General features: G+C 53.1%; 1 protein-coding gene across 2 annotated transcripts in view; it reads left to right on the top strand.

Moving 5' to 3' along the window:
* Positions 1-22,751, top strand: part of LMO1 (LIM domain only 1) — a 41,551-nt gene extending 18,800 nt beyond the window's left edge. The window contains exons 2-4 of one of the 2 annotated variants that reach the window (XM_018059499.1): positions 18,138-18,351; positions 20,834-20,959; positions 22,368-22,751. In XM_018059499.1, coding sequence (XP_017914988.1) covers positions 18,138-18,351; positions 20,834-20,959; positions 22,368-22,473 — 446 coding nt within the window. In that variant the 3' untranslated portion in view covers positions 22,474-22,751. The remainder of the gene's footprint in view (positions 1-18,137; positions 18,352-20,833; positions 20,960-22,367) is intronic. The other variant, XM_018059500.1, reaches the window with a different exon arrangement.

Here is a 24,675-nt window from a genome sequence, read left to right as displayed (position 1 = left end):
AGGGACTCTCAAGAGTTCTCCAACACCACAGTTCAAAAGCATCAATTCTTTGGTGCTTAGCCTTTTTTATGTTCCAACTCTCACATCCATACATGACTGCTGGAAAAATCATAGCTTTGACTAGATGGACGTTTGTCAGCAAACTAATGTCTCTGCTTTTTAATATGTTGTCTAGGTTGGTCATAGCTTTTCTTCCAAGGAGCAAATGTCTTTTAATTTCATGGCTGGAGTCACTATCTGCAGTGATATTTCAGCCCAAGAAAATAAAGTCTGTCACTGTTTCCATTGTTTCCTCATCTATTTGCCGTGAAGTGATGGGACTGAATTCCGTGATCTTAGTTTTTTGAATGTTGAGTTTTAAGCCAGCTTTTTCACTCTCCTCTTTCACTTTCATCAGGAGGCTCTCTAGTTCCTCTTCACTTTCTGCCATAAGGGTGGTGTCATCTGCATATGTGAGGTTACTGATATTTCTCCCAGCAATCCTGATTCCAGCTTGTGCTTCATCCAGCCTGGCATTTCTCATGATGTACTCTGTATATGTTAAATAAACAGGGTGGCAATATACAGCCTTGATGTGCTCCTTTCCCAATTTGGAGGATAATTGGAGGGGATAAAACTAGGGGCAAAAAAAGACCAGGCATGACGTAGGAGGGAAGTGTTCCTTGTTTTGAGTTTTATAGGAAGACCACTCCGTACCCCCTCCAGCCTCAGACTGCCCTCTGCTTCTTCCTGCAGTTTCCTTCCTTCTAAGAGTCATTCTGGGCCTGTGGGTGGGTGGGGTGGAGACGGGGGACTAGATGGTCACACTGGAGGCAGTTGAAGTCCTGGAAAGAAATGGTGGAGGGCGTGGCTAGAGCTGTGCCCTTAGGAATGTGAGGGCTCCTCTGAAGTCTCCTGGTGGTCAAGATCTTGCCTAGAGCATTTCTACTACCAGTAGCAAGGCTTGAGTTTCCAGAGTTGAGCCCCAGGGAAGGCAGACAGAGTCCTCAACTGCAAGCCTGTCCTTATCCACTTTTGTCCCAGAGGTTCCTGCTGACCCTGCCCAGCTTTGGCCTGAGGCTCCCTGCACACGTGCTCTCTTCTGTGCCCCATGATTGGACCAAGCATCTGGCTTTCCAGCCTTCAAAGGAGTGAGCTGAAGCCCTTGGCCTGAGGCAGGCGGGAGCACACCAGGGCAGGGGAGCAGCAAGTCCAGCCCAACCAGCTATCCACTTTCCAGCTCCCAGAATCTCATTTGATCGGTCTGTAAAGTGTTTCCTGGCCTTCACAGCTCTGGGCTTGTTTCCTCTCTCAGGCTGTCTTCCATGAAAGCTCCTGGACTTCCCTGGTGATCTAGTGCTTAAGAATTCGCCTGCTAATGCAGGGGACATGGGTTCAATCACTGGTTCAGGAAGATCCCACATGCCGTAGGGCAGCTAAGCCCGTGCTTCGCAGCTACTGAGCCTGGGCTTCCTAGAGCCCATGCTCCGCAACAAGAGAAGCCACCAGAGTGAGAAGCCTGTGCATCACGACTACAGCGTAGCCCTCCACTTGCCGCAACTAGAGAAAACCCAAGTGCAGCAATGAAGTGCAGCCAAAAATAAAATAAAAATTTTTTTAAAAAACTCCTGATTCTGGGAAAGAGCCAAGTCCCTCTACCCTTATCCATGTCTAATACAGCCCACCTCCTGATTATGTGAGAGTATGACTGGCCTGAGAAGATCAGAACCTGTGTCTGAGGGCACTTCCATGGTGAGCCAAGTGTAAGGCCCTGGCTCTGCAGTGAGCTGTTCCTCAGGGCCTCTGTGCAGCACCGCTCCTGCCTGGCCTAGGGAGCCACCCAGACCATTCCACCCTGGCTGCACTCTTCCCATGGCCCACATTCCAGATGCCCTGCCTTCCCTTCCAGGGTAAAGGCTTCAGATTACCTTCCCCAAGAAGAGAGAAATCCCAAGAGCATCAGTCCAGGCCCCAGATTCAGGGGTGTCTAGGTGCACCCTGCCACAGTGGGCCTGGCTCCCTCTGCTGACCGCATGCTTCATCTTCTTGAGTCACCTTCTCAGATCAGCCACAAGGGGTGCTGCCCTGGCCTGGGCACTGTACTCTCTCCCTCCAGCAGTTTTCATTTGCCCCCAAGGCAGCCTAGTCACCTTCCTCCCTGGCCTTTGTGGCCTGGATCTGAGCTGGTACACCCCGCCTAGGGGAGACTCGCAGGCCCTGAGAGAGGGTAGCACTCCTTTCTGAGCCTTGGCTGGGGACCTGGAGGACCTCACTCCAATCCAAGTCATAGTGCCTATGCTGTCACTGGTCCCTGATGTAGGACAAGCTCAGGGTATGGAACGGGGACCCCCTCCCTGAGTATGTTGTTTGTAGGTGGGATGATAGCCTCAGAGGATGGAGAAATTTCAACAGAGAGCTCTAGGGAGATAAAACACAAGTGTAGGCGTGGACACACTCAGGGAGTCAGAGGAGAGTGATACACCAGTATGGTCTGAGCTGCCTAGGGAGCAGGGCTGGAAAGAGAAGGCACAATCAGATTTCTGGATGGGAGGACTGAGGAGGGAGCTGGTAGGGGTGGGGAGGGTGATCTGAAGCCCTTCCCTATGGAGTAGCTGTTATGAGACAGGGTGATCATGGCCGAGGGCTGGCTGGACCCCTCTCCTGACCCCAGCATTTACTTTTTATGAACTGTTTTCTCTTGTTCTGAAAGGAATATTTGTTTTGTTGTTTGTTTTGCTTTCCTTTATAACAGCTTTACTGAGAATAATTTGAATGCCACAAAATTAACCTTTTAAAAATGTGCATTTCAGTGTATTTAGAGTGATGCAGCCATCACCATTATCTAATTCAAGAACATTTCATCACCCGAAAAAGAAACTCCATATCCATTAGCAGCCACTCCCCATTCCCCTCCTCTCTGGCAACCACTGATTTACTTTCTGTCTCTATGGATTTGCCTATTCTGGATATTTCATACAAATGGAATCGGACAAGTGGTGGCCTTTGTGGCTGACTTCTTTCCTATCATAATGTTCCCAAGAGTCATCCACGTTGTTGCATATCTCAATACTTCATTTCTTTTCATTGCCAAATAATATTCCATTATCTGTATATATCACATTTTATTTATCCATACATCAGTTGATGGGTATTTGAACTGTTTTTGCTTTTTAGCTATTGTGAATTATGCTACCATGAACATTCATATACAAGTTTTTGTGTGGACATATGTTTTCATTTTTCTTGGGTATATATTTAGGAGTAGAATTGCTGAGTCATATGGTAATTCTATGTTTAGGGATATTTGTTTTTGACTTTAAATAAATAGTACAAGAATGTTGAGAAGATAAACCATCCTTGGCTGTCTGAGCTTTGGGAAGGGAGGTTGCCTGCAGCCTAGTCCCCTGAGCAGTCCTTTTCACCTGCTGGCTTCAGTTTTCTGATCAGTGAAGTGGGATTTCTTATGGATCTTTGCTCACTTCAAGAGCTGTTGTTAGTAATTACTACTTACATAGCGTGTCTAGGATTGCAAAACACTCCTCTTGCTTTAGCTGCTTTGCTCCTTTGGCCCTGCATTTTGGGTATTATTACTCGAGTTCTGTTGATGGAAATGCTGAAGCTCAGAGAGGCTGAAGGACTTGACTGAGTTTACATTGTGGATTCATGGCAGAACCTGAACTTGAACCTAGACTCATCAGGGTCCAGGTCCCTGGCCTGAACTCCTGTCTTGCCTGTGTCTCTGGGCACAGCAGGGTGTTATGAGAGGGAGATCCTTGTCTGAGCAGCCATCATGTTCTCGTCCCCATCCTGCATGCTGGAAAGTCAGGCCCCAGACGTGGCAAGACGTGGGCTCTAAGGCAAAATGCTACACTAGGATTTGTCAAGAGTCCACTTTTTAGCTGTGTGACTTTGGATAAATTACTCCACCTCTCTGAGCCTCAATTTCCCCATCCACCAAACTGAAGCAGTAATTACTCCTCAGAGCACTGGAAGGAGAATGTGGTAAGATGTATAGGAAATGCCAAGCACGATGTGAGGCAGGTGCTACAACACCTGAGGGGGGCTTGGGGAGGGTGCGGAGTGCTGTGGGACCTTTGAGGAGAAATGGGTAGATTCTGGGCTGTTCAGAGCCAGTGTTGGGGAGGAGACATCCCTTGGGCTGGCCAGGAAGCTGAGAGGAGGTGCGCTTTGCCAGCGTTCTCCAGCCTGGGGCTGCCAGAAAGCAGGAGGGGATTCCAGGGGTCTCACCCAAACCTCCCATCTCCAGGAGAGCTTGTAGACAGGCCCTGCTGCACCTCAGCCCTCACCCCCAGCCTCGCCCATGATGCTTGAGACGGGGGCTTGCATGACTGCCTTAGTTAGCCCGAATGGTAATAAAACACTTTAAATTTATTGTGACATTTGGATTTAATTAAAAAGTACACACTTAGGGAAGTAGAACATAATGGGGAGAGAGGCAGGGTGGCTTTTCCCCTCCTTTCTTCCCCAAACTAATTAGCGTTGTATTTTAAATTGTTTATGTGCCGCTAATCATTGTAATAAATCATTTATACTGAAAAAGACACAGTCGGCTGTGCCCGCCGCGCGGGTTCCGCTCGCCAGGCTCTATCGCGAACAAATTGATCTGGAAGTGAATTTATTAACCACTGGGGAAGAAATCATTAGTGCTTTCTCTAAACATTCCCCAGGTACGCTTTATTGCCGCAGTTTATGCTGTAACTAAAAGGAGCATTACCCAGGCCCATGTTGTAATTTCCTTGCAGAGCCGGCAGCCCACTCCCAAGACAAGGGGTGGGAGGGGTTGGGGCATTCCTGCCTCCTCGCCTGCAAGTGGTCTGGTGACCCCAGCCCTTCTGCAGGGCTGCTCATTCCAGAAGGGGGCTGCCCTTCTGGTGCCTCTCAGTGGAAGAGGCTCACAGTTGCTCGTGTTTATGTCTCTTTCAGTGTGGCTTCCAGTTGAGGGCTTAGCCTCAGGTTTGGAGGGGCAGGGGCGGTGAGTCACTGAGGTCAGACAGGCTTGTCGTGGACCAGCTTCCCCACCCAGAGATGGAACGCATCAGTGGTGGGCTGATCGTCTGCTTGGAGGAACAAATATGCCTGAGCAGGGCCCCAGGCAGGGCAAGGGCTGCTAGGAGCCTACTCTGCCTGCAAGTATCTCCAAGGCTGTCCTCCTGTGGGCCTAGGGGCCTCCTCCCAAGTTTGGCTGGAGCAGTCTGTTCTGCTTGGCTTCCAGCTGAGGCCCGCTGTCCCATGATTCCCATCCCCTTCCAGTGCAGGGCCAGGATGGTGCTCAGCACGCCCCACCTGGCCTGACGGGTGGCAGGCAGGATGACTGTCAGCTCTCTGGCTGCAGACCCCATGCCTCAGTGCAGCCTGCGGCCACCCCGGCCTTCCCAGCAGTCCAGCTACCTAGTCATGCTTTCTCTCCCTTTGCTCTGGGAGGCTTCAGACTACTCTCACTGCCCAGGGCCTGCACGCCCAGGCCCGCACAGCAGGCTTCCTCCCACCAGGTTTCTGGAAGGGAAATTCACTTCTGAACCAGCACCTTCTCCCTGGGAACCCATGGCTGGTCTGAGTTACAAATGTCTGAGATACAAATTCCTGCCTGTCTGACTCACTGCTCGTGTTCTTAGCAGCTCCCTCCACTGGGGCCCCACGAGCCTCCTCAGCCAGGTTTGGGGTTTGTGGGGATCTGGCTCATGTGGGCCTTGCCTTCAGTTCTTTTCACCAAGGTCTGCAAAGGAGGGAGGAGCAGCCCCCTAGCCTTCAACAAGAGGCCCCAGGGTGGCACCTCAGGCAGGCACCCAGGGGCCGTGCTGGGGCTACTGGCACCTAAGAGGCTTCTCCCACTTCTGGAGTCTCCCTCCCAGCCTCCTCACCCTCCCCTCCCTCACCCAGCCTGGGGGCTAGCAGATGGGCCCTGGCTGTTCCAAGAAGCAAGCAGGACCTAGCAGCTGGCTAGGCCAAGCCTGCCTGGAGGGTCCCCTCGTGGCATCTAGAGAACACATTTAAAAGTTTGAATTCAAAATTGATTTTGAAGGGCCCTAATCTCCGATCCCCTGGCGCTCACGGTGTGTCTGCAGCTCCTGCCAGACTCTCGTTTTCTGGTTCAGCGCGTTGGTGCTCGCGTCTCTGATGCTGTGAAATTGAGACTCGTCTGAGAGTCCATGCCCTCCTCCTCCTCTGTGGAGATTGCAGGCCCCTTGGGAGCCCTGTTTCATTAGATGGGTGACGCGGGCTTTGCCGGTGCCCAGGGAGCAGCTGAGTTGCCTTCTGGGGAATTCAGCTTCCAGACGTTTCCCCACTAGTACCCACAATTATGCAGCTCCAAGCAGCATCCTGCCAAGTGACTGGGGGCTGGTTGCAACAGACCAGGATGGGATGGGGCTTGGGGGAGCTGCGGATAGAGAGAGGCTTGGTCCTGGGGATTTTCTGTAGCAAACTTCAGGGGCTTTTTCCTCCTACTGCCCTCCAGAGGTTCAGAGTAGGCAGGGAGGGAGGAGTGGTTATATCTTTAAGCTCAAAGGACCCTCAAGAGGGGAGCTGTGGGAGTGTGTGCCAGGGGAGGGGTGCCCCAGCCGCAAACGCAAAGGGAAAGACTGAACTGCCAAGATTACACAGATACCTGAGCTCCAGGCCTCTACACGAGAGTTGGGATGGAGTATTTACTCAAGAGACTTGCAATACAGGAGACTCAGGTTCAAGCCCTGGGTTGGGGAAGATCCCCTGCAGAAGGGAGTGACAACCCATTCCAGTATTCTTACCTGAAGAATTCCATGGACTGAGGAGCCTGGTGAGCTATAGTCCGTGGGGTCACAAAGAGTCAGACACGACTGAGCTACTAATACTTTCACTTTCAGATGCACTGAGGAGGGGAGGGGGGCTTCATTCCTCATGGGTCTGCAGGGCTGAAGGACAGGATTGCTGCCCCTTTATCTAAAAGGTAGAGGGTTTATATTGGATTGGCCGAAAAGTTCATTTGATTTTTCCTTAAGATTATATGGAAAAACCCGAAGGACCTTTTTTGGCCAATCCAATGTTTGCACAAGAGCAGTCATTTCTCAGCTGGAGCCCTGGGGTGGGCCTATTCAAATTCCAGAGAGTGGCAGGCCAGGCACTGCTGCAGTTGCATCTGTGTTTGTTTCTTTGAGCTACATAGCTCCAGGTATGTGATTCAGGACAGCACCAAGCTTGATGAAAGCACCCATCTCTGGGGAGCCTGCCTATCTGCCTGAGCCCACTTGGCCCAGCAGACTCTGGTCAGTAATATCTGGATAGATTCTGTTCAGTCTCTGCATTCATTGACTGAACTGATGGTTTAAAAGTGATCACCGTGGGGTTCAGTGCTGGAGACACAGTGGTGAATAAGACAGAACCCCCAGAATAGGTCTTCATGGCACTTACATTCTTATGATAAGAGACCAAGCATTTTCCTTAGGTAAAATCACAAAAAAGTAAAAACAATTACAAATTGTGGTGAAAACTCAGAAGGAAATGACCAAGGAGTCATTTAAATAAGGAAAGCAAGAGATCAAGGCTGGCCTGTCTAAGCAGATAACATTTAAGCTGAAGCCAAAAGATGAGAAGGAGTCAACCAACCTCATGAAGTAGGGGGAAGGGTGTTCTGGCAAGGGGGAAACAGCAGGTGCAAAGGCCCTGAGGCAGGAGGGGGATCTGGACTCTGGCTAAAGCTCATTGGGGGTTGGGGAGCAGAGACCAGACCACACAAGGACATCATGGGTTTGATGAAAAGTGTGGGTGATATTCCCAGCCCCCTGGAAGTTGAGGAAGGGTTTCAGGCTGAGCAGAGACCTGACCTACTTTGTTTTGAAAGATTTCTCCAGCTGCTATTTGAAGTTGCGTTGTAGATACGAACAGAGGAAGAAGCTGGTCGGGGGCTTAGGTAGTAGTGTGGTGAAAGATGGTGGTGGCTATGGAAGTGGAACGAAGTAGGTGAGATGGGATACAGACCAAGCAGGGGAGAGGAATGAAGATGATGGAAGATCTGAGGATGACTGAGTTTCTGCCCTGACCACCAGGATGGATGATGGTGTTAGGACTGTGAACGGAAGCCTGGGTAAGGATACAGGTTTGAGGGAGGAGATCTAGAGCCCTATTTTGGATCTGTTGCCTCCTAGACGTGTCTGGAGCTTCCCAAAGATGAGAAGAGAAGGCCTTCACCAATGCTGGAAGGGCACGCACTGAAGAAAAATATGCAGTTAACTTAGGCATCATTCCCCACAACAACCTCCAAAGAGAACGAGCATCTTCTGATGTTTCAAAGTGCCCCGAGATTCTGTCTGCAGCTGCTCCCATGTCTCTCGGTGCTCCCCTTCAAGTTCTGTACTGGGTTCCCTAAAGCTGTTGCCAGACAGCAGGCTATGCTGGGTCCGGCTTACCTCAGCAGCGAGGACCCATGTGGTGTTATCTTCCCCCACTGGAAGGTCCCCGCGGGCTCAGGCTTCCAGACGCACCATACCTCAGGAGGTTTGCCTCTACCAGAACCTGCTGCAGAAGTGCCAGCTGCTTTCAGATTCCAGCACAGAAAGTGGCACCCTGGGGACCAGGGGCCCATCCTGCCCTGGTGCGTCCCTGCAAGGGGTGTTTCAGAGCCACCTTCTTTCGGCCAGGCCTAGGTCGGGTCCAAGCAGAAGTTCACTTTCCCTGTTGCTTAGGAAAAAAATGATGCAATGCTGCCTCTGGAGAGAGCAGGGAGGGGGTGGGGCACTTCCTGGCCAGCAGCCTGGGTCCAAAGCCCTGCTTGGCCACTCATAGGTCGCCTTGGGCAGGATTGTGATTTCCCTGACCTTGGGGTCGTGAGGAGGATGAGCTTTAAGGAGTCTAAAGCATTTGGCTGTAGTAGGCATTCATTGTGGAGTGTTATCATGAGGTCGGACGCACCCACCGTGGCTGCAGATGTTTGGGACAGGGCTGGACAGTGCTTTCCTTCGGCCTCTACTGTGGTGGTCTGTGGACACCAGGAGAAACTTGGCACTTTAGAGAAGGCAACTGTTGCTGGACCCCTTTAAATTTCTTACCCAGGCCCCTCTCCAGGCCCCGCTTCCCCAGTCATCTCATTCACATGAAGCTCCTGGCTATTGACTGAGGCTCCCCCAACCCTTGTAGCTCTGGGTCTGGAGCTGCCAGCTGTCTGTCCTCTCACAGCTCAGCCCTCCCTAGTGAAGCTTCTTTGTCTTTCTTAAGGCCGCAGTGCAAACATCTCAGCCCTGCCTCCACACAGCCTTTCTGCTCCCTTCCCAGCCACTGAATCATCTCTGTCCTTAGATTCCAGTCCACATCCCCTTGCTGGCCCAGCCAGAAGCCCTGTCTAGATCCCATACCAGCCACAGCTTCTGAAGGGCCAGCAGGTGAGAAGCCTGTGACACACCAGAGCCTGGAGACAGTGCCCTGCCCGTCACTCCTCCTGCTCTTAGTCCAGACCCTGCTCTAAGCTTGCCCCCAGAGTCCCACCCTAGACTTCCCCATGTTCAGGCTGCACAGGAGAACCCAGAAGCTGCTCCAGCAAACCTTCTTCACCTGGGCTGTTCAGGGAGGCCATGGGGTGTGTGCATGGGTGAGAACTTGATCCTGGGAATTTGGCAGGCTGGGGCTCCAATCCTTGCCCTCCCACCTTCCAGCTGTTTGACCTTGGGTAACAGCCTGAACCTCTCTGGGCCTCTGTTGAGTGCGTTAATCATTTAGTGCCTCAAGGTAAAAATGAGGATTCACTGAGACAAGAGGTAGTGAATGGTGAGTAAATGGTGGGTTTTATGAAAAGACATATAAAGTCCCAACTGAGGGGCCTTCTTAGTTTTTTGTTGTTGCTGAGGTGTAATGTGCAGTAAAAGGCCCACGTCTCAACTGTTCAGTGAAGTTTTCCGTATGTGTGCACCCATTCACACACCACCAGGATCAATATAAAGGACATTTTCAGGCCTTCAGCGGGCTTCCTCACATCTCCTGGTGGGTGATGGTACACGCCATCATTCTGACATTGATCACCATGGGTCGGCTTTCTGTTTGGGAAGTTCACACATATAGAATGATACAGTGTGCCTCTCTGCCTTGCTTCTTTTGTGCCACATTATACTGTCTGATTCATCCATGTTGTTGTGTATATTGGGGATTCATTCTTTGTCATGGCTGTGTACTATTCCATTGTATGATCATAGCATGATTTAGTATCCATTTTACTGTTGATGGACATCTGTGCAGTCTCCAGTTTGGAGCTATGGACAACCACTGGGAACATCCTTGTGCGTCTCTTTTGGTGGACATAAACTCTCACTCTTTGGGTACATACCTAGGAAGAGAATTGTTGGGTCATCAGATGTACGTAAGTTTTCTTAGCTGACTTTTTAAAGCTACTTTGTTAAATGTTGTTATAAGCATTTCGTGTCCATTATCTAATTTGATACTCTAAATAATCCTTTAAAGTAGGCTGTCCTCATTTAGCAGGTGAATATATTGAGCCTGGGCTGGGGAGTGATGGAGTCAGCTGAGTCCATCTCTCTGTGTGGACCACTGTCAGGGTCTACATGGCCTTCCTCTCCTCCAGAGTCAAAGGGGCCAGTCCCCCCACCGCACTGTCCAGCATCCCAGGAGCCGATCCCCCACCACAGGGAGTTGGAGGTCACGAGAGCCTCACATCCCTTCCTCATTGAATCCAGCACACAGCCACCTGCCTGCAAGGGGGTGTGTGCACAGAGGTGGTAATGAGTGTGCTCTAGGTGGCTGTAGCTGCGTGCTTCCACAGTTGTTCTCATTGGCTTTTGAGTCCAAATGAGTAGGAAATGCTATTAGTTCAGGCCTCGCCTGGCGCATGGCAAGGCCCTGGGATAAGAGTGCAGTGAGACGAGAAATTGTGGAGATAAAACTGGTGTGAAATGGAGGCCTTCGCACAAGGCTGGATGTGTCCGTGTGAAATGAAGTTACTTCTGAGAAAACGAGATTTAAAGAGATTCTGCAGAATTAGATTACACTTTCAAATTTCCTTATTAAACGGGATTGATGCTGAGGAGGGGCTGCCAGCTGGCTGTGTTTGGGATCCTACATTGCAGTTCCAGGCCCAGGTGTGGACGCTGCTGGGTACAGGCACCTTGCAGGTGGCAGGGACCTAGACCCTACCCTCTGGCAGCTGACATGGGTATGATGATTGTAGACTGATCACTTCTGGATAATTTCAGCCACTTCATGTGGGTCCATGTGGGCAAAACCTCAGGGCTTGTGCTCTTCCATTTCCTGGGGAACGTGGTATTGAGGACAGAGCACCAGGCTTCTTCTTGTGGGTTTTGTTCAAATAAAGAGCTTGATTTTGAGCTACGATCCGCTTTTTGGATATGTTGTGGGTTATTTTTAATATAATTTTATTTATTTATGGCTGTGCTGGGTCTTCACTGGTGCACGAGGGCTTTCCATGGTTGTGGGGAGTGGGGGCTACTCTTGGGGGCTCTGGAGCATGCAGATTTTAGTAGTTGTGGCACACAGGCTTAGTTGCTCCACAGCATGTAGAATCTTCCTGGTCCAGGGATCGAACCCACGTCCTCTGCATTGGCAGGTGGATTCTTATCCACTGCGCCACCTGGGAAGTCCTGATACGTTGTTTTTTTAAAAGACAGTTAACAATCATATGACCACTCGAGTATATGTGTGTATATTTACGTGACACCCGTGCGTGCATGTGCTTGGATGCAGGGGCGGGCATGTCTTTTCATGTGATTTACTGAGTACCTACTAATGCTCACGCTGTGCTGGAGCCTGGAATAAAGTTGTTCGGGGGAGAATAAGCAGATACCGCCCTGCTTCTTATGGACCTAGTTTGCAAGTGTGCGATTACATGTATGTGTGAAAGTATGTGTGCAGCTATGTATGCTTGTAGGTGTGACCTGCATCTGTGTACCTTCTGTGTCTCCTGACCTCTGTGATGTCTGCCTCCTGGGTCTGCTAGCACCTCCAGGTGAGCAGTGCCCAGCCCGACATCAGAGCAGATGAATCCTGAAGACAGGCTGCTGGGCTTCAAATCCCAGCTCTGTGTGACCTATGACAAGTCACAAACTTTCCAGTGCCTCAGTTTTCCCATTGTTAAAATGGAAATCATTTTCATCTTCAAGGGCATTTGTTAGTTTCTGTGAGGAGAGGTGCACTTAATGCCAGATGTTATCCTACATGTCCCTGAGGACATCCTGGAAGTACATGCTAGAGTCCTTCCCACCATGCAGGTGGGGAGACCAACAGGAGCTTGAGAGACGCAATGACTTATCCAAGATCAAGACCAGGGCTTTGTACAGGAGACCAGACAGGGGCTGGTCCGTGAAGTCCCTGCTCCGTCAGCCCGCTGCAGGAGTGGGTGCCCCACACCACCAACAGAGCCGAGGACAAGTTCAGGGGAGGCAAAGGTGTCAACAGCGGACAGGAATGGGGTCCAGGTGGTGTGTAAAAAAATAATAAAATGAAAATAATCAGGGTACCGTCTCATAAGGCAGTGGGAGGCAAGCACTGCTAAGTATTCAATCATAGATATCTCCCTGCAGAATACCCTTAGCCCCCAGGAGAGTCCAGCCCTGGCTCCCTGCCTGCCCCTCGGGTGAGAAAGGGAGGCCCAGTGCTGCGTCGGACAGCTGTGTTGTGCTGTGTGAACGCAGTTTGGAACATTGCCCCGAGGCACGTGGGGCAATGACGAGAAATCCCAAGCCCACACCTGCCTGTGTCCCAGGCCTCCCAGAGCACCCAGCGAGACTTGCCCTGAGCTGTCACCCCTCGAGCTGCCACAGCCCCCGACTGGCCCCTGAAGCTGCCTGTCAGATAGATGCGGCCGATCTCCTGTACATGTTTGCAGTGGCCACTAGACAATCCTTTGGGTAAGGCTCGACTCTAGTCAGTGCCTGTATGACTTTAACCATGGTGGCACGTTCAAATCAAGTGATTCTCCTCCAAATGTGTCCATCACGGGTTGTAGGGCCCTGAGATGGAGCCGTGACTAATGTCATTCTTCCCCACGTGCTGAATGGGCTGACACTAATCGGGGCTAACTCCGGACTGCCATGTTCGGTTAGCCCAGAGCACCTCACATGGATTAGCTCTCGGATTCCTCACCGAAACTCTAGGAGTGCTCTTCTCATATTCGTTTTATAACAAAGAAGCACAGAGCAGTTAAGGTCATATAGTCAAAGGTGTCAGATAAAACCAAATTGAAGGAAACTCCGTAATAACTGGCCTGTACTCTTCAAAGATGCTAGTGTCTTGAAACACAAAGAAGGGCTTAGGAATTCTTCCAGATTCAAGTAGACTGAACTTGACGACTGAATGAAATGCATGACTTTTATTTTGCCGTAAAAGATATTATTGGGGGAACTGATGAAATCTGAATGGATGGATAACAGTATTAGATCAGTGGTAATTTTCTGGTTTTGATCATTGTACTGGAGTCATGTGAGAGACTGTCCTTTCTATTAGGAAATCACACCAAAGTTTTAAGGGGTGCAGGGGCTTCATTACTGAAACCAGCTCTCAACTGAGTCAGGAAAAGAATTATAGGAAGGGAAGGAGGTAGCTGCATAGATAAACAGGGAAGGATAAAGTAAATATGGTTTAAAAAGTTCATATTTAGAGGTTTGGGGTAAAGAATATACAGGACTTCTTTCTGTTCTTGCAAAACCTGGAAGTTTGAAGTGGTGACAAGATAAGAAGTTAAAGAGCAAGAAAACAAGTGTCAGAACAGGGAAGACTTCCCAGGGTGCATGTCAACAATATAGAGGCTCCTATTTGTCAGTTCCAGCCAGTGGCCCTGTCGTCACCATGACCTGGTGGAAGGAAACTGGTTTGGCCCCATTTCACAGATGACAGTTGGGAAGGTGAAGCGATTTGCACCAGGCCCTCCAGTGACTTGGGACAGTTCCAAGACTGGAAAGTAGGCTTTCTGAGTTCAGGGTCTAGGCTCTTAGCCTCAGCTCCACCGTTGACCCTGACCTCTGGGAAAGAGTGGGGTGGGCAGGACCAGGCATTTTTCTTTCTGGAGCAATGGTGAAAGGAAGGCTCTTGGGCAGAAGCAGATGAACTCCATTTGCAGGATGGGAAGGGAATATTATTCCTGGATTCTGCAGGGAGCGGAACCAGCAGTGCCAGGCACTGGAGGGGGCCTCAAATACCAGGTGGAGCTGGGTGGTGGCCACAGTGGCTTCCAGCAGGGGAGCCACAGAGCATAACGTGGAGTGACCGGGACTGAATGGGGTTGGCATTCTGGGGAGGAGGACCGGCCCTTGAGATCACTAGGAGTGGAGAGAGTGCTCCACAGCTGGGCTTAGCCTGCTCTCCAAACTGGAGGCATGGGTGGGCCCAGGAACCGGTGGCCTTGGCACTTTGGAAACGTCCAATCTGAGGGGCAGGCTGGCCGGGGGTAGGTGGCAAGAGTTGCTGAGGACTTGGGTGTGGCCTGACAGACCACCCTGTGGGGTGTGGGAAGAGCTGAATGACCTCTGGCAGTCCCTCCTGGTCACCCGGACTGTCTGGCTTTCCCCCAGATTAAAGAGCTGAGGGTTAGTGTCTGGCAGCCGGATGAGTCAGACTGGGAGCCTGCCTTCTTCCTGCATCAGCCCGCCCAGGGATTCAGTCCGACCAGGGTAGGGATAGGGTAAGGGTTGGGCTCATCTCCCCTCAAATATCCCTCTGCACACCCCAAGATTTGGGGGAACACTCAAGCTGAGTGCATTAGTTTATTTTGCTGGGTCCCGTATGTGTGTGTGTGTGTCAGCATGAGCCTGCACGTGTGTGCAGGGGCAAACACCATCCATTGTAAAATATCAGTGTTTTCATGGGTGAGTAGTAATTACTGGGTAATGCTTTAAAACCTTTCCTGAAGGAGCAGCAAAGCTGTTTTTTTCTAAAGTCAGGAGTACATTAAAAGGATTACCATGTAGATTTGATTTTTAGATAACACTAAAATGGATCCCAAATGGACTTCAGCAAAAGGATGCTATCTCCTTAATGGAAAGTGCATGGCCCGAGGCTCAGCTCCCAGAGCCGGGCAGGGGAGGGAGGGAGGGAAGAGGTGTCTGCAGGGCCGACTGGCAGGCTGGAAGGGGGCTGGGGAGGCAGGACAGGGAGGAAGAGCCCAGACCCTCTGGGGAGCATCTTGCTCCATCTGGGGAAAAAGGGACCATAGATGTCCTCCTTAAAGCCCTTTCACCTTGCCAGGGGTGTTTTCAAGTCTCCTGGACCAGCCCAGGGAGAGCAAATAGTGTGAGTATTCCTTAAGGAAGGGAGAGGTGAGTCAGACTTCTCCCAGGACCTCAGACTTTCTAGACAGAGAAAGCACAAGGTCCCCGGATGCTCTGGGACCTCCTTGGCCAGGCTGACCCTAGTGTTCCGTGTCTCAGTGGACATCAGACACTAACAGGAGCCACATGGCTTCTTAAGAGTTCTCCAGGGCCCAGAAAGCAGTGTCCAGATAAGCAGCCTGCCTGGAGCAGGGTGTTCAGGCCATACAGAGCCTCCACCTTATGCCAGGTTGGGGACCTGGGGCAGCATGTAGGTTCACTCCCTATAACCTCCTTGGGTCCTCTAGGTGCCCCGTCTCAGCGGCGATAGAATTACCAGCTACCATGTGGTCTATAGCCCTGCAGGCTTAGCCTTTCCAGGAGTCAAGATTGCTGGGATCCCCCTTCATTTGGGGGTATAACTTAGTGGGCCAGATATATTCCCTGAGTAAGGAAGTTCCAGCCACCCCCAAGCCCCCCAGCAGTGAAAGCACAAGTGTAGAGCCCCGGGAGGGCCCCGCATGTCTGGGAAGGGAGCCAGGCCTGCTGCCAGCCCAGGGGAACAAGGGGAAAATCAGCCTTAGGGAGGCTGGATAGAGGCTTCGCCTGGGGTTTTCCAAGCTGGAATTTATATGCATAGCTATGCTGGCTGGCTATCCCTCCACAGGCCCCAGGAACAGTTTTGCTCCCAGGAGCCCCCAGACCTTCTCACACCCAGCTCTTTGAATCCTTCCCGCATTTGCTCCCTGTAGGCCAGGCCTTGGAAAGGTCCCCTGGGCCCCTCTTAGCTTGCGGGCGTGTCTGCTCCCCAGCCAGCCTCTCTGGGCTCCTCAGAGCTCTGTGACCAGGCTGGCCCCTGTCAGCGGAGACACAGGCAGGCCTGAGGACGCAGCCAACCTGAGCCCCATCACTCTCTCAGACCAATTAACCTTTAGAGCTGCATTAAGGAAATGAGGCAGCGGACTTCCCAGCTAAACAGATGGGCCCTGCGGGGACTGGGGGAGGAAGGAGCGAGCCCAGCACAGGAAGGCTGGTCAGCCTCCACACTGCCCTCGCCTGTCTTGCTGATCCTGGGTTCTCCAGGGCCGCCCCCTCTCCCAGAGGAGACAGCGAGGCGGAGAAGAGCACAGGAGGGACGCAGGACCCCAGAGGCCAACTTGATGCGGGGCTTACATGAGCAGTTTGGCCTGTCTGGGTCTTAGTTTCCCCACCTGTGGAATGAGAGCATTTGCCTATAAGAAGTCCGGGAGCCCCTCTGACCAGACATCTGTGGACTCTGAGACTGAGGTCCTTTGGAAGCTACTTCTCTCCTGAAGCCTTAGGAAGGGTCACCCTTGGAAGAAGGAAGGGAATGGTTGGGGTGGGAGGTACAGTGAGGGGGAGGGCCGAGAGGAGGGGTGCCCTGGGACTAGAACCGAACCCAGAGCCTGGAGAGTACGCAGGTCCTTTGGAGAAGATGGGCCCAGGAAGAGGGAGCCTTCAGGGGCTTGTTGGAAAACCGAGGGGGCAGGAAGGAGTTGGGCTCTTTCCTCCAGAGGCGACTCCTCAGCCCAGCAGTGCCCTGGTCAGGGAAGGAACACCCTCTACCCCCACCACCCCTGTGAGGGGCTCTTAGACTAGTGTCACAGGCAACCCCGCTGTCCAGCCTGTCTCTGAGACTCCCCGCACTTCCATCCAAGCCTGGAATGCACCACACCCGAGCCGCAGGGCTCTGCATGGGTGTCCAGGTCCCCTGGAGACATCCGCCCCCACCTCCTTCTCAACCTCCCCTCCCTGTGGCCTCAGGGCTGGGGCCCTGGGAGCGTGCCTCTGTGCACATACAAGCTCACGCCTGCATGCAGTGCCAGTGTGCGAGTGAATGCACTTGCTTGCTGCTGGGTGGTCTGCCCCTCCCTCCAGGCAAGGCCATGCTGAGCTTCCTGTCCTCTGTACTCACCACTTTTTTGTGTGCTGGGAAGCTCATATGGGCCCTGGGAACCGGCCAGAGTCTCCAAGTCTTACTTTGGTAGGACGAGCAAGGATCAGAGGCACTGAAACTCCCCTTCAGGCTAGGGCAGGTAGGAAGTTTGAATCTAGCTAGAAACATTCCTGGGGGCTGCCCAGGTGGCCCAGCGTGAATCAGCCTGCCAGTTCAGGAGATGCAAGAGACACAGGTTTGATCCCTGGGTCCGGAAGTTCCACTGGAACAGGAAATGGCAACTCACTCTTGCCTGGAGAATCCCATGGACAGAGGCGCCTGGCGGGCTACAGTCCACAGGGTCACAGAATTGGAGCCGACCTAGCACCTGAGCAGGCACACATGCAGAAACATTCCTAGGGAGACCAGCAACGAGGCCAGCGCCCGCTGTCTCCCCAACACCAGCCAGGAGCTCCAGAGCTCCTGTGCCCCCAGCAGTATCACAGGAGCACTCCACTTTCTTCTTGAGACCCCCACAACCACGAGGCTTTAGTCTGATGTGTCCGGTTAAAATAAAAAGCGCAGTGCAGTGTGAGGACGTCCTGAGGTGGCAAACAGATCTAGTGGAACCCAAGCCCATGATGAGCTTCTCAGGGCTGCTGGAAGCACTGATGAAATGGGGCTGCCTGAGGAAGCCTTGGGTGTACAGTGGGTCACACAGCACAGGGGACAGTGGCTGGATGGAGACGGGTGACTCAGGGGAGCTGGGCCCTGGGGCTGGTTGTGTGCCTGCAGCCAAGCAGACTTGGGGCTCCTGCAGCTTCTGGAGGGACCTTCATGGGCCAGGGGAGGAGGCTGTGCCTTGCAGCCCCACAGCGTGGGACCCAAGGCCAGGAGAGGTGGTTGCCAAGGAGACGGGGAGGGATCCTGGGAGGGGGCAGCAGAAAGAAGCAGAGGGACATGTCCTGAGCCACAGCGCCCACCGTGTCCATCTGTCTGTCCGTCCACAGGTGTGCCGATGCTCTCCGTCCAGCCCAAAGGGAAGCAGAAGGGCTGCGCGGGCTGCAACCGCAAGATCAAGGACCGCTACCTGCTGAAGGCGCTGGACCAGTACTGGCACGAGGACTGCCTCAAGTGCGCCTGCTGCGACTGCCGCCTGGGCGAGGTGGGCTCCACGCTCTACACCAAGGCCAACCTCATCCTGTGCCGGCGCGACTACCTGAGGTGGGCGGCCTCCCCCACCCCGCACGCACCCTGGCCCTGCCGCCCCGAGAGCCCCCTTCTCCACGCTGGCCCTGCTCTGCCCTGCTTCAGCCCCCACACCCAGTCTCCGCACATCCTGGCCCCCGCCCCGCCCCTGGGACTCAGTGCCCAGCACTTGTCCAGGGCGGGCATGTCTCTAACCATCGGGCATCCAAGAGGAGCCTCCCAAGGGCACCAATATGGTTCTGCCTCTGCTTTTGCCAGGCGCTTCTGACCCACCCTGTCCCTGGAATCGAGGAAGGGATGCGGTGAAGGAGCTTCCAGGAGCAAGTAGGGGAGTTCCAACTTCCCTGGGCCCCCTGGCCTGCTGGTTTCCTCCTCAATATCCCCAGGGCCCAGCTCCCCATCCTCCAGGTGGGCCCTGGGATTAGACACCCCCATGCCTGCAGAATCTGGTAGGTAGCCAGACCCTGGAAGAGCCACTGATGTTGGAGCTTAAAAACCTGGGTTTAAACTAGTTCTGAGCCTCTTTTCCCAACTTCAGTTTACTCCTCTATAGATAGTGAAAATACCAACACTTCCCCACCTTGCATTCCTCAGAGTTCCAACCCACCCTTCCCCTACAACCTGGATCCTATTCCCTGGGGCTGCTTCCCCCAGTTATCCCTCCCTTAGGCCATCTATGACATCAGCAAGGCTGGAAGGAGTCCACCAAGCAGGGGCCTTGGCTTAGACCCAGCATCTGCATTTGGCTCCCATGCAGGCTGCTGGGTGGTGGCTGGGCCTTGTGGGGAAGGAAGGCCCATCGCATTAATTAGTAGGTCGTGGCCAGGGTTTCTTGGGGCTCCTTCTGCTCAGAACTGGGCTTGTTGCGGAGGAGGGTACGATTAAAAGCAGAGGCTCCCCTACTTACCCAAAGAGCCTAAGATTTACCTGCCTCCACCTTCTGCCTTTGCAGGAGGTTTTGTTTTATTTTTGTTTTTTTTCAAGTGGTGCTATAAACCAAGATGTGTGACTCAGCCTGGGGCTGGAGGAGAGATGCTGAGGCCAAGAGGAGGGGTTAGGCATTGGGGACTCACCCCTTGGTAACCTGGAAGCCGCCTCCAAGTCTGGAGGTTTAGGACATCACCTGGGGGCTAACCCAGCCAGGCTGAGGGGAGGTGGCAGACCAGCTGACCTGGCCAGGGGTGGCCACAGTGCAGGAGGGGCTCATCTATAAGGTAATGCATCCACAAGCATCCTGGGCCCCGCCAGCTACTGGAGCCTGAAGATATTTTCCTGGGCTCTGGCAGAGGCCCAGGAATGACTCTGAGGCCACGTGGGCCAGTAGGCCAGGGGGCCTGTGGGGCTTCCTTGAGTTGCTCAGTCCCAGAGAATGTCTGCCCAGAACCTGCCCCTCTGCAGTGACTTCTCATTGGACTGGTGGCCAGAAAGGCCCCTCTTGGCGGGCAGATGTTGTGGCCCAGCCTTTGTCTGCCTTAATCTGAGCCACCAGGCAGCTCAGGCTGATGAATAATGGAGCTACGCTCATCTGCAGGTGCCTGAGCTTGAGCTGGACAAATCAGGGATTAGAGGGCCTCCCGCTTGCCTCTCGGTCCCTTGCCTCACTTGGGGCCTGGCTGGCACATACCCCTGGAATGTCCAGTCAAGGACAGGCCTGAATGGGGAGGGAGTGAGTTCCCTGTCCTTAGAGCTTTGCAATCAGCAGCCAAGAGGAGGGGTGCCTGCCCCAAAGAGGCGTTGTGCCAGATGTCCTTGAAACTTCTTTTGGCATCAGTCCTGTTTTAGAAGCATCTTTAAACAGGATCATCTAGTCCAGCATCCCTATTTCAAAGAAGGGAAACTGAGGCTCAAGGGCGTTAGGCAAGTCACACCATGAGTCAGTAGCAGAAAAAGACTACCCCATAGTGGTGCTATCAGGATTTAGTGACTTGGTCTTTGAAGAGCCCCTAGGATAGCACCTGGCATATAGCAAATGCTATGTAGGCATTCACTAAAGGAGCTGTGGCTAAGAGGTTACAGTTTTCACAAGCCTGTGAAGGCTATGTTTCAGTCCCCATTTTACAGTTGAAATAAATCAGGCTCAGAGAAACTCAATGACTTGCTTAAGGACACAGCCCATGACTGGCAGACTGTATCTAAGTTCAAGCTTGTGTAAGCCTGGAATCCTTGCTCAGGGCCCAGCCTACTTACTGTTCTGGTAGCCCCAGGTGCTTGAGGGACCCTAGTGGGAGCCCTCATTGTCAGCAAAGCCAGGGGACAGGCAGTCTCAACCAACTCCTGAGTCCCCACAGGCTCCTACCTGAGTGACTGTGTCAGTTTCTCTGAAGCCTGCTCTCGTAGCCGAAGTTAGACACTGTCATCTGTGCTTCTTCCCTCCGGCCCAGGCCTGCCTGCTGAACTACAGGGGTAGGGGGCAGGTGGGCCCCCAAGTCAAGGCAACTCCCCTGCCCCCCGCAGCCCCCCACAGGCCCCTGAGCCCTCTGCACCCTTCCCTCTGCAGGCTCTTCGGCACCACAGGAAACTGCGCCGCCTGCAGCAAGCTGATTCCAGCCTTTGAGATGGTGATGCGGGCCCGGGACAACGTCTATCACCTCGACTGCTTTGCCTGCCAGCTCTGCAACCAGAGGTGAGTGCTGGTCCGTACCAGACCCAACACACTCAGCAGCCCCTCGCTGACACCTGCTGCCACAGACCAGGAGTGCCGTAGAGGCACGCACGCAAGCGCGGGTTCTGTGCGCATGTTGTTGTAAGTATGTACTTGCATGTGTGTGTTTTATGTATGCCTGAGCCCTCTAGCCAAATGTGTGTGCTCTAATAGCATGTGTACTCGTGTGGAGTTCATCTCTGTGCAAACGGAATGGACAGGGCCGTGCATGAGCTGTGCGTACGTTGTGTGTTGTGTCCATGACTGTATTTTTAAATGTCCGTGTACAAGGCTGGTCTGTGTGTGTCGTGTGTGTGTGATGGGTGAGTATGCCTGTGCATGAGTGTTTTAAATGTATGTGCACCAGAGCCCGATGTATGTGTCCTGTGCCCTGTGTGCTACATGCAGACACATGCATGGACATTCTAGTGAGAAGAGTTTCCCAGACCTGACCAGTGAAATACCCCTGGGGAACTGTCACTCATTCCTGTGATTCTGGTTCCAGCCCAGCCTTCTTTCTGGTCTTTTGGCCCCTGCTCTGTGCCCTGCCCCCCTGCCCTGTGGGAGACCCTAAAAGCCCTTTGCTCAGGAGCCCCAAAGTTAGGAAAGAGCTCGTACAAATGCTCCCAGAGGTTGAGGTCCCGGGGACCTGCAGCGAACACTGGTTTGTCTGGGGCTATGCCCAGACCCACTGCCAGGGGGGCTCAGTGAAGTTGCAGCACCACCTGGTGGTTGAAGCGGGATTAGCTGGGACCGGAGCTGTGACCTTGGGGTCCCACTCAAGGCGTCTGACCCCCGGGGACATCTTCGGGGGAAGGGCTGAATCCTCCAGTGCTTGAGGAGGACTGGGAGAGGCAGGGCCTTCTTTAGGTTAGAGGGAAGATGTTGGGACTGGGTCACCTCTTCCCGGAAACCCACAGATTCTGTTTAGAAGACGAGTGCCCGTCACTGAGCCATCTCCTTCAGGTGGGTGGGGAACAGAGGGTTGGAAAAGTCGGCCATTTTATCCCTTCTTCTTTCTCCATCTCTGCCTCTCTCTCCCTCTCCTCTCTTGGTCTCTTCCTATCTCTTTGTCCATCTCTCTTTCTCCCTCTCTTGGGCGACATTTCTACACCTTCCCACCAAGCCCAGCCCTGCCCCCACGCCACGAGAGACCTGGCTGTGGAAGCCTCTGGCCTGGGCTGTGGGCCTGGCTGAGGGCTGGGCTGACCCAGGGTGACTGGCTGGGTTTGCTTGGAACTTTCTGGGAGCCTGTCTGGAAAGCTCAAGGCACAGACTCCCCAGGACCTCACTGTCCCCATGTCCTCCTGGGCCAGTGGGGTCCTGTCTGGAGCTCCTGCCATCCGCTGGGACCCCACCATGGCCTCTCTCTCCTGCTTGGATTTTCCAGATTTTGTGTGGGAGACAAATTCTTCCTGAAGAACAACATGATCTTGTGTCAGATGGACTATGAGGAGGGGCAGCTCAACGGCACCTTTGACTCCCACGTTCAGTAACGCCCAGCACCTGGCCTCCAGGCCTGTCTGTCTGTCCATCCACCCGCCTGTCCACCCGCCTGGCCGGCCAGCCGCTCTCCTGCCGATCAGAACTCCTCCGTCCTCGATGGGAGGGACGGCCCTCCCTCCGCCGCTGCCCGTCTGTGTGTGACCCCTCCTGGGGCCAGGCTGGGCCTGTACAGTCTGTCTTCTGTATATAAATGGGAACATTTATTTTATGAGAAATGTAATGCGATTTTATTACTGGCGTGGATTAAACTTATGAATGTTTCCGGGGAGGTTACTCTGCATTGATCACATGACTGACACAGACCTGGGGGACCCTCCCCTCAGCTTGGGAGTAAAACAAGGCCCTCCCTCAGTTCTTGGCAGGGTGGAGGGCCCTAGAGCAGGACGTGGGGGCCCTAGCATGTGCTGTTGTTGGGCAAGGGAGTTCCAGGTGGGCCTTATGGAGAAAAGCTGGAGGGGAAGGGACAACCCCCAGTACCCCCCAACCAGAAGTGGGAGCTAGGCTGTGACCCCCCCATCCTCTGGCAACCATATACCCTGGCCCCCAAATGAAAACTTCCCTTCCCTGGGATCCTGTGTTACATCCCCCCCATACTGCTCAGTCAGGGACCCAGCTCTGATCTACCTCCATGCTAAGACCCCAAATCCCAGGCTCCCTGCCATGGGCCCACAATCCTGAAACCTCTCTTCACCTTCAGGGGGACAAGAAGCATTTGCTGTCTCTTCTTTACAGCCTGGGTCTTGGCATTTTGCTCCTCTGGGTGAGAGAGAAAATCCTGTTTCTCTGTAACTCAACCCACGCAGGCTGGAGGTTTTCATTCATTCAGTCGGCAAACCTTAATCCGCTCTGTCTCAGCCCTATGCTGCCAGTACCAGACACGAGGATGAATCACGGATTGGACACAGTCCGTGCCCTTGAGGACCAAGGGGAAAGCCAAGAAAAAAAACAGATCACATCAAAGTGAGGACGAATGCCATGGGGAGACCCGGGACAGGCCCGTTTCCTCCAGCAGACACAGGACTATTTGCGATGACTCCAGAGTCAGACAGACAAGTCAACACCACACAGAGAGATACGTGTGCTGACAAGAAGAGATGGACACGCACGTAGGTGGGTGTGTTGGCAGAGAGAGGGAGGGACAGCCAGGTAGCTGGCAGGAGCTCAGACCGGAAGGCAGCCAGACAACCAGTGGCCGAGTGGGGCCACAGCTGCAGCCCCACCCACAGTGGGGCCATGGCTGGAGCCACATGGCTCCAAGCACATGGCCTGGAGCTGAAAAGGCATCACCTTTCCAGTATTAAAGAGAGAGGCTCCTTGGATCCAAAGCCGAAACAGAGAAGGCTGAATGGACAGGCTTCTCCAACCAACAGGCTATTCACTCCCACTTCCCCAGGGACTGTTTTTATCCTGGCCACAGACCAGAGCCCGATGAAGTCAGCCCACAGCTTCAAGCTCTGCCTACTCCTGGACAAGGGACTTGTTGCCTGGATGGAGCGGGGGCTGCACTGTGACCTCATGTCACCCACCCCAAGGCCTGCTTCTTCCCTGGAGTGACGTGGGAGGACACCTGGGCGCTTAGGGGCACGTGGAGGAGGTTGTGTCTCTAAGATATGATTTTGTGGCCAGTGACCCAGTCCACAGGAAGGGGTTGCTACGGCCAAGGATCTTGGGGTAAGAGTTCTCCTCTTTGGGTCTCCCACCTTCTGTGAAGGAGCTGCATCCATGTATATGAGAGAGAAGAGAGGCTGAAGGGGGAGTGAGTCTGGTGAGACCAGGAGCTGTCATCCATATGTGACTATGTGGGACTGTGAATGGATCTGAGCGCATGAACTGGAGGCTGAAGTCCATAGTGAGGGATTTTTCTTGCTCAACATGAGCAAGTAAATTATTTCTCTGGACTGTAGCAGAGTCCCCAGTGCCAGACCCTCCCTGGCCCCTGAGGTCTAGGATGGCTGTGCCCACCCCCAAGAACCCAACTCCTGACTTCGGAGTTTGCCACAGATAAAGTTATAATGCAAGTTAATTGCATGGTTATCGAGAAATAACGGAGCCACTCGAATGCAGTTTCTGGGCAATTACAGTTGTTTCCAACAGAGTTACCATATTGCAGCCATGAAATAATGTGTCATTTTGCAGTAATTATGTAATTAACTTGTCTCACACTCTAGGTTGCACAACAATTAATTCATTCA

Source organism: Capra hircus, chromosome 15 (assembly GCF_001704415.2).
Source record: "Capra hircus breed San Clemente chromosome 15, ASM170441v1, whole genome shotgun sequence".
Lineage (NCBI taxonomy): Eukaryota > Metazoa > Chordata > Mammalia > Artiodactyla > Bovidae > Capra > Capra hircus.
Note: the sequence above shows the minus strand (reverse complement) of the source record. Positions and strands in the feature narration are given on the sequence as shown.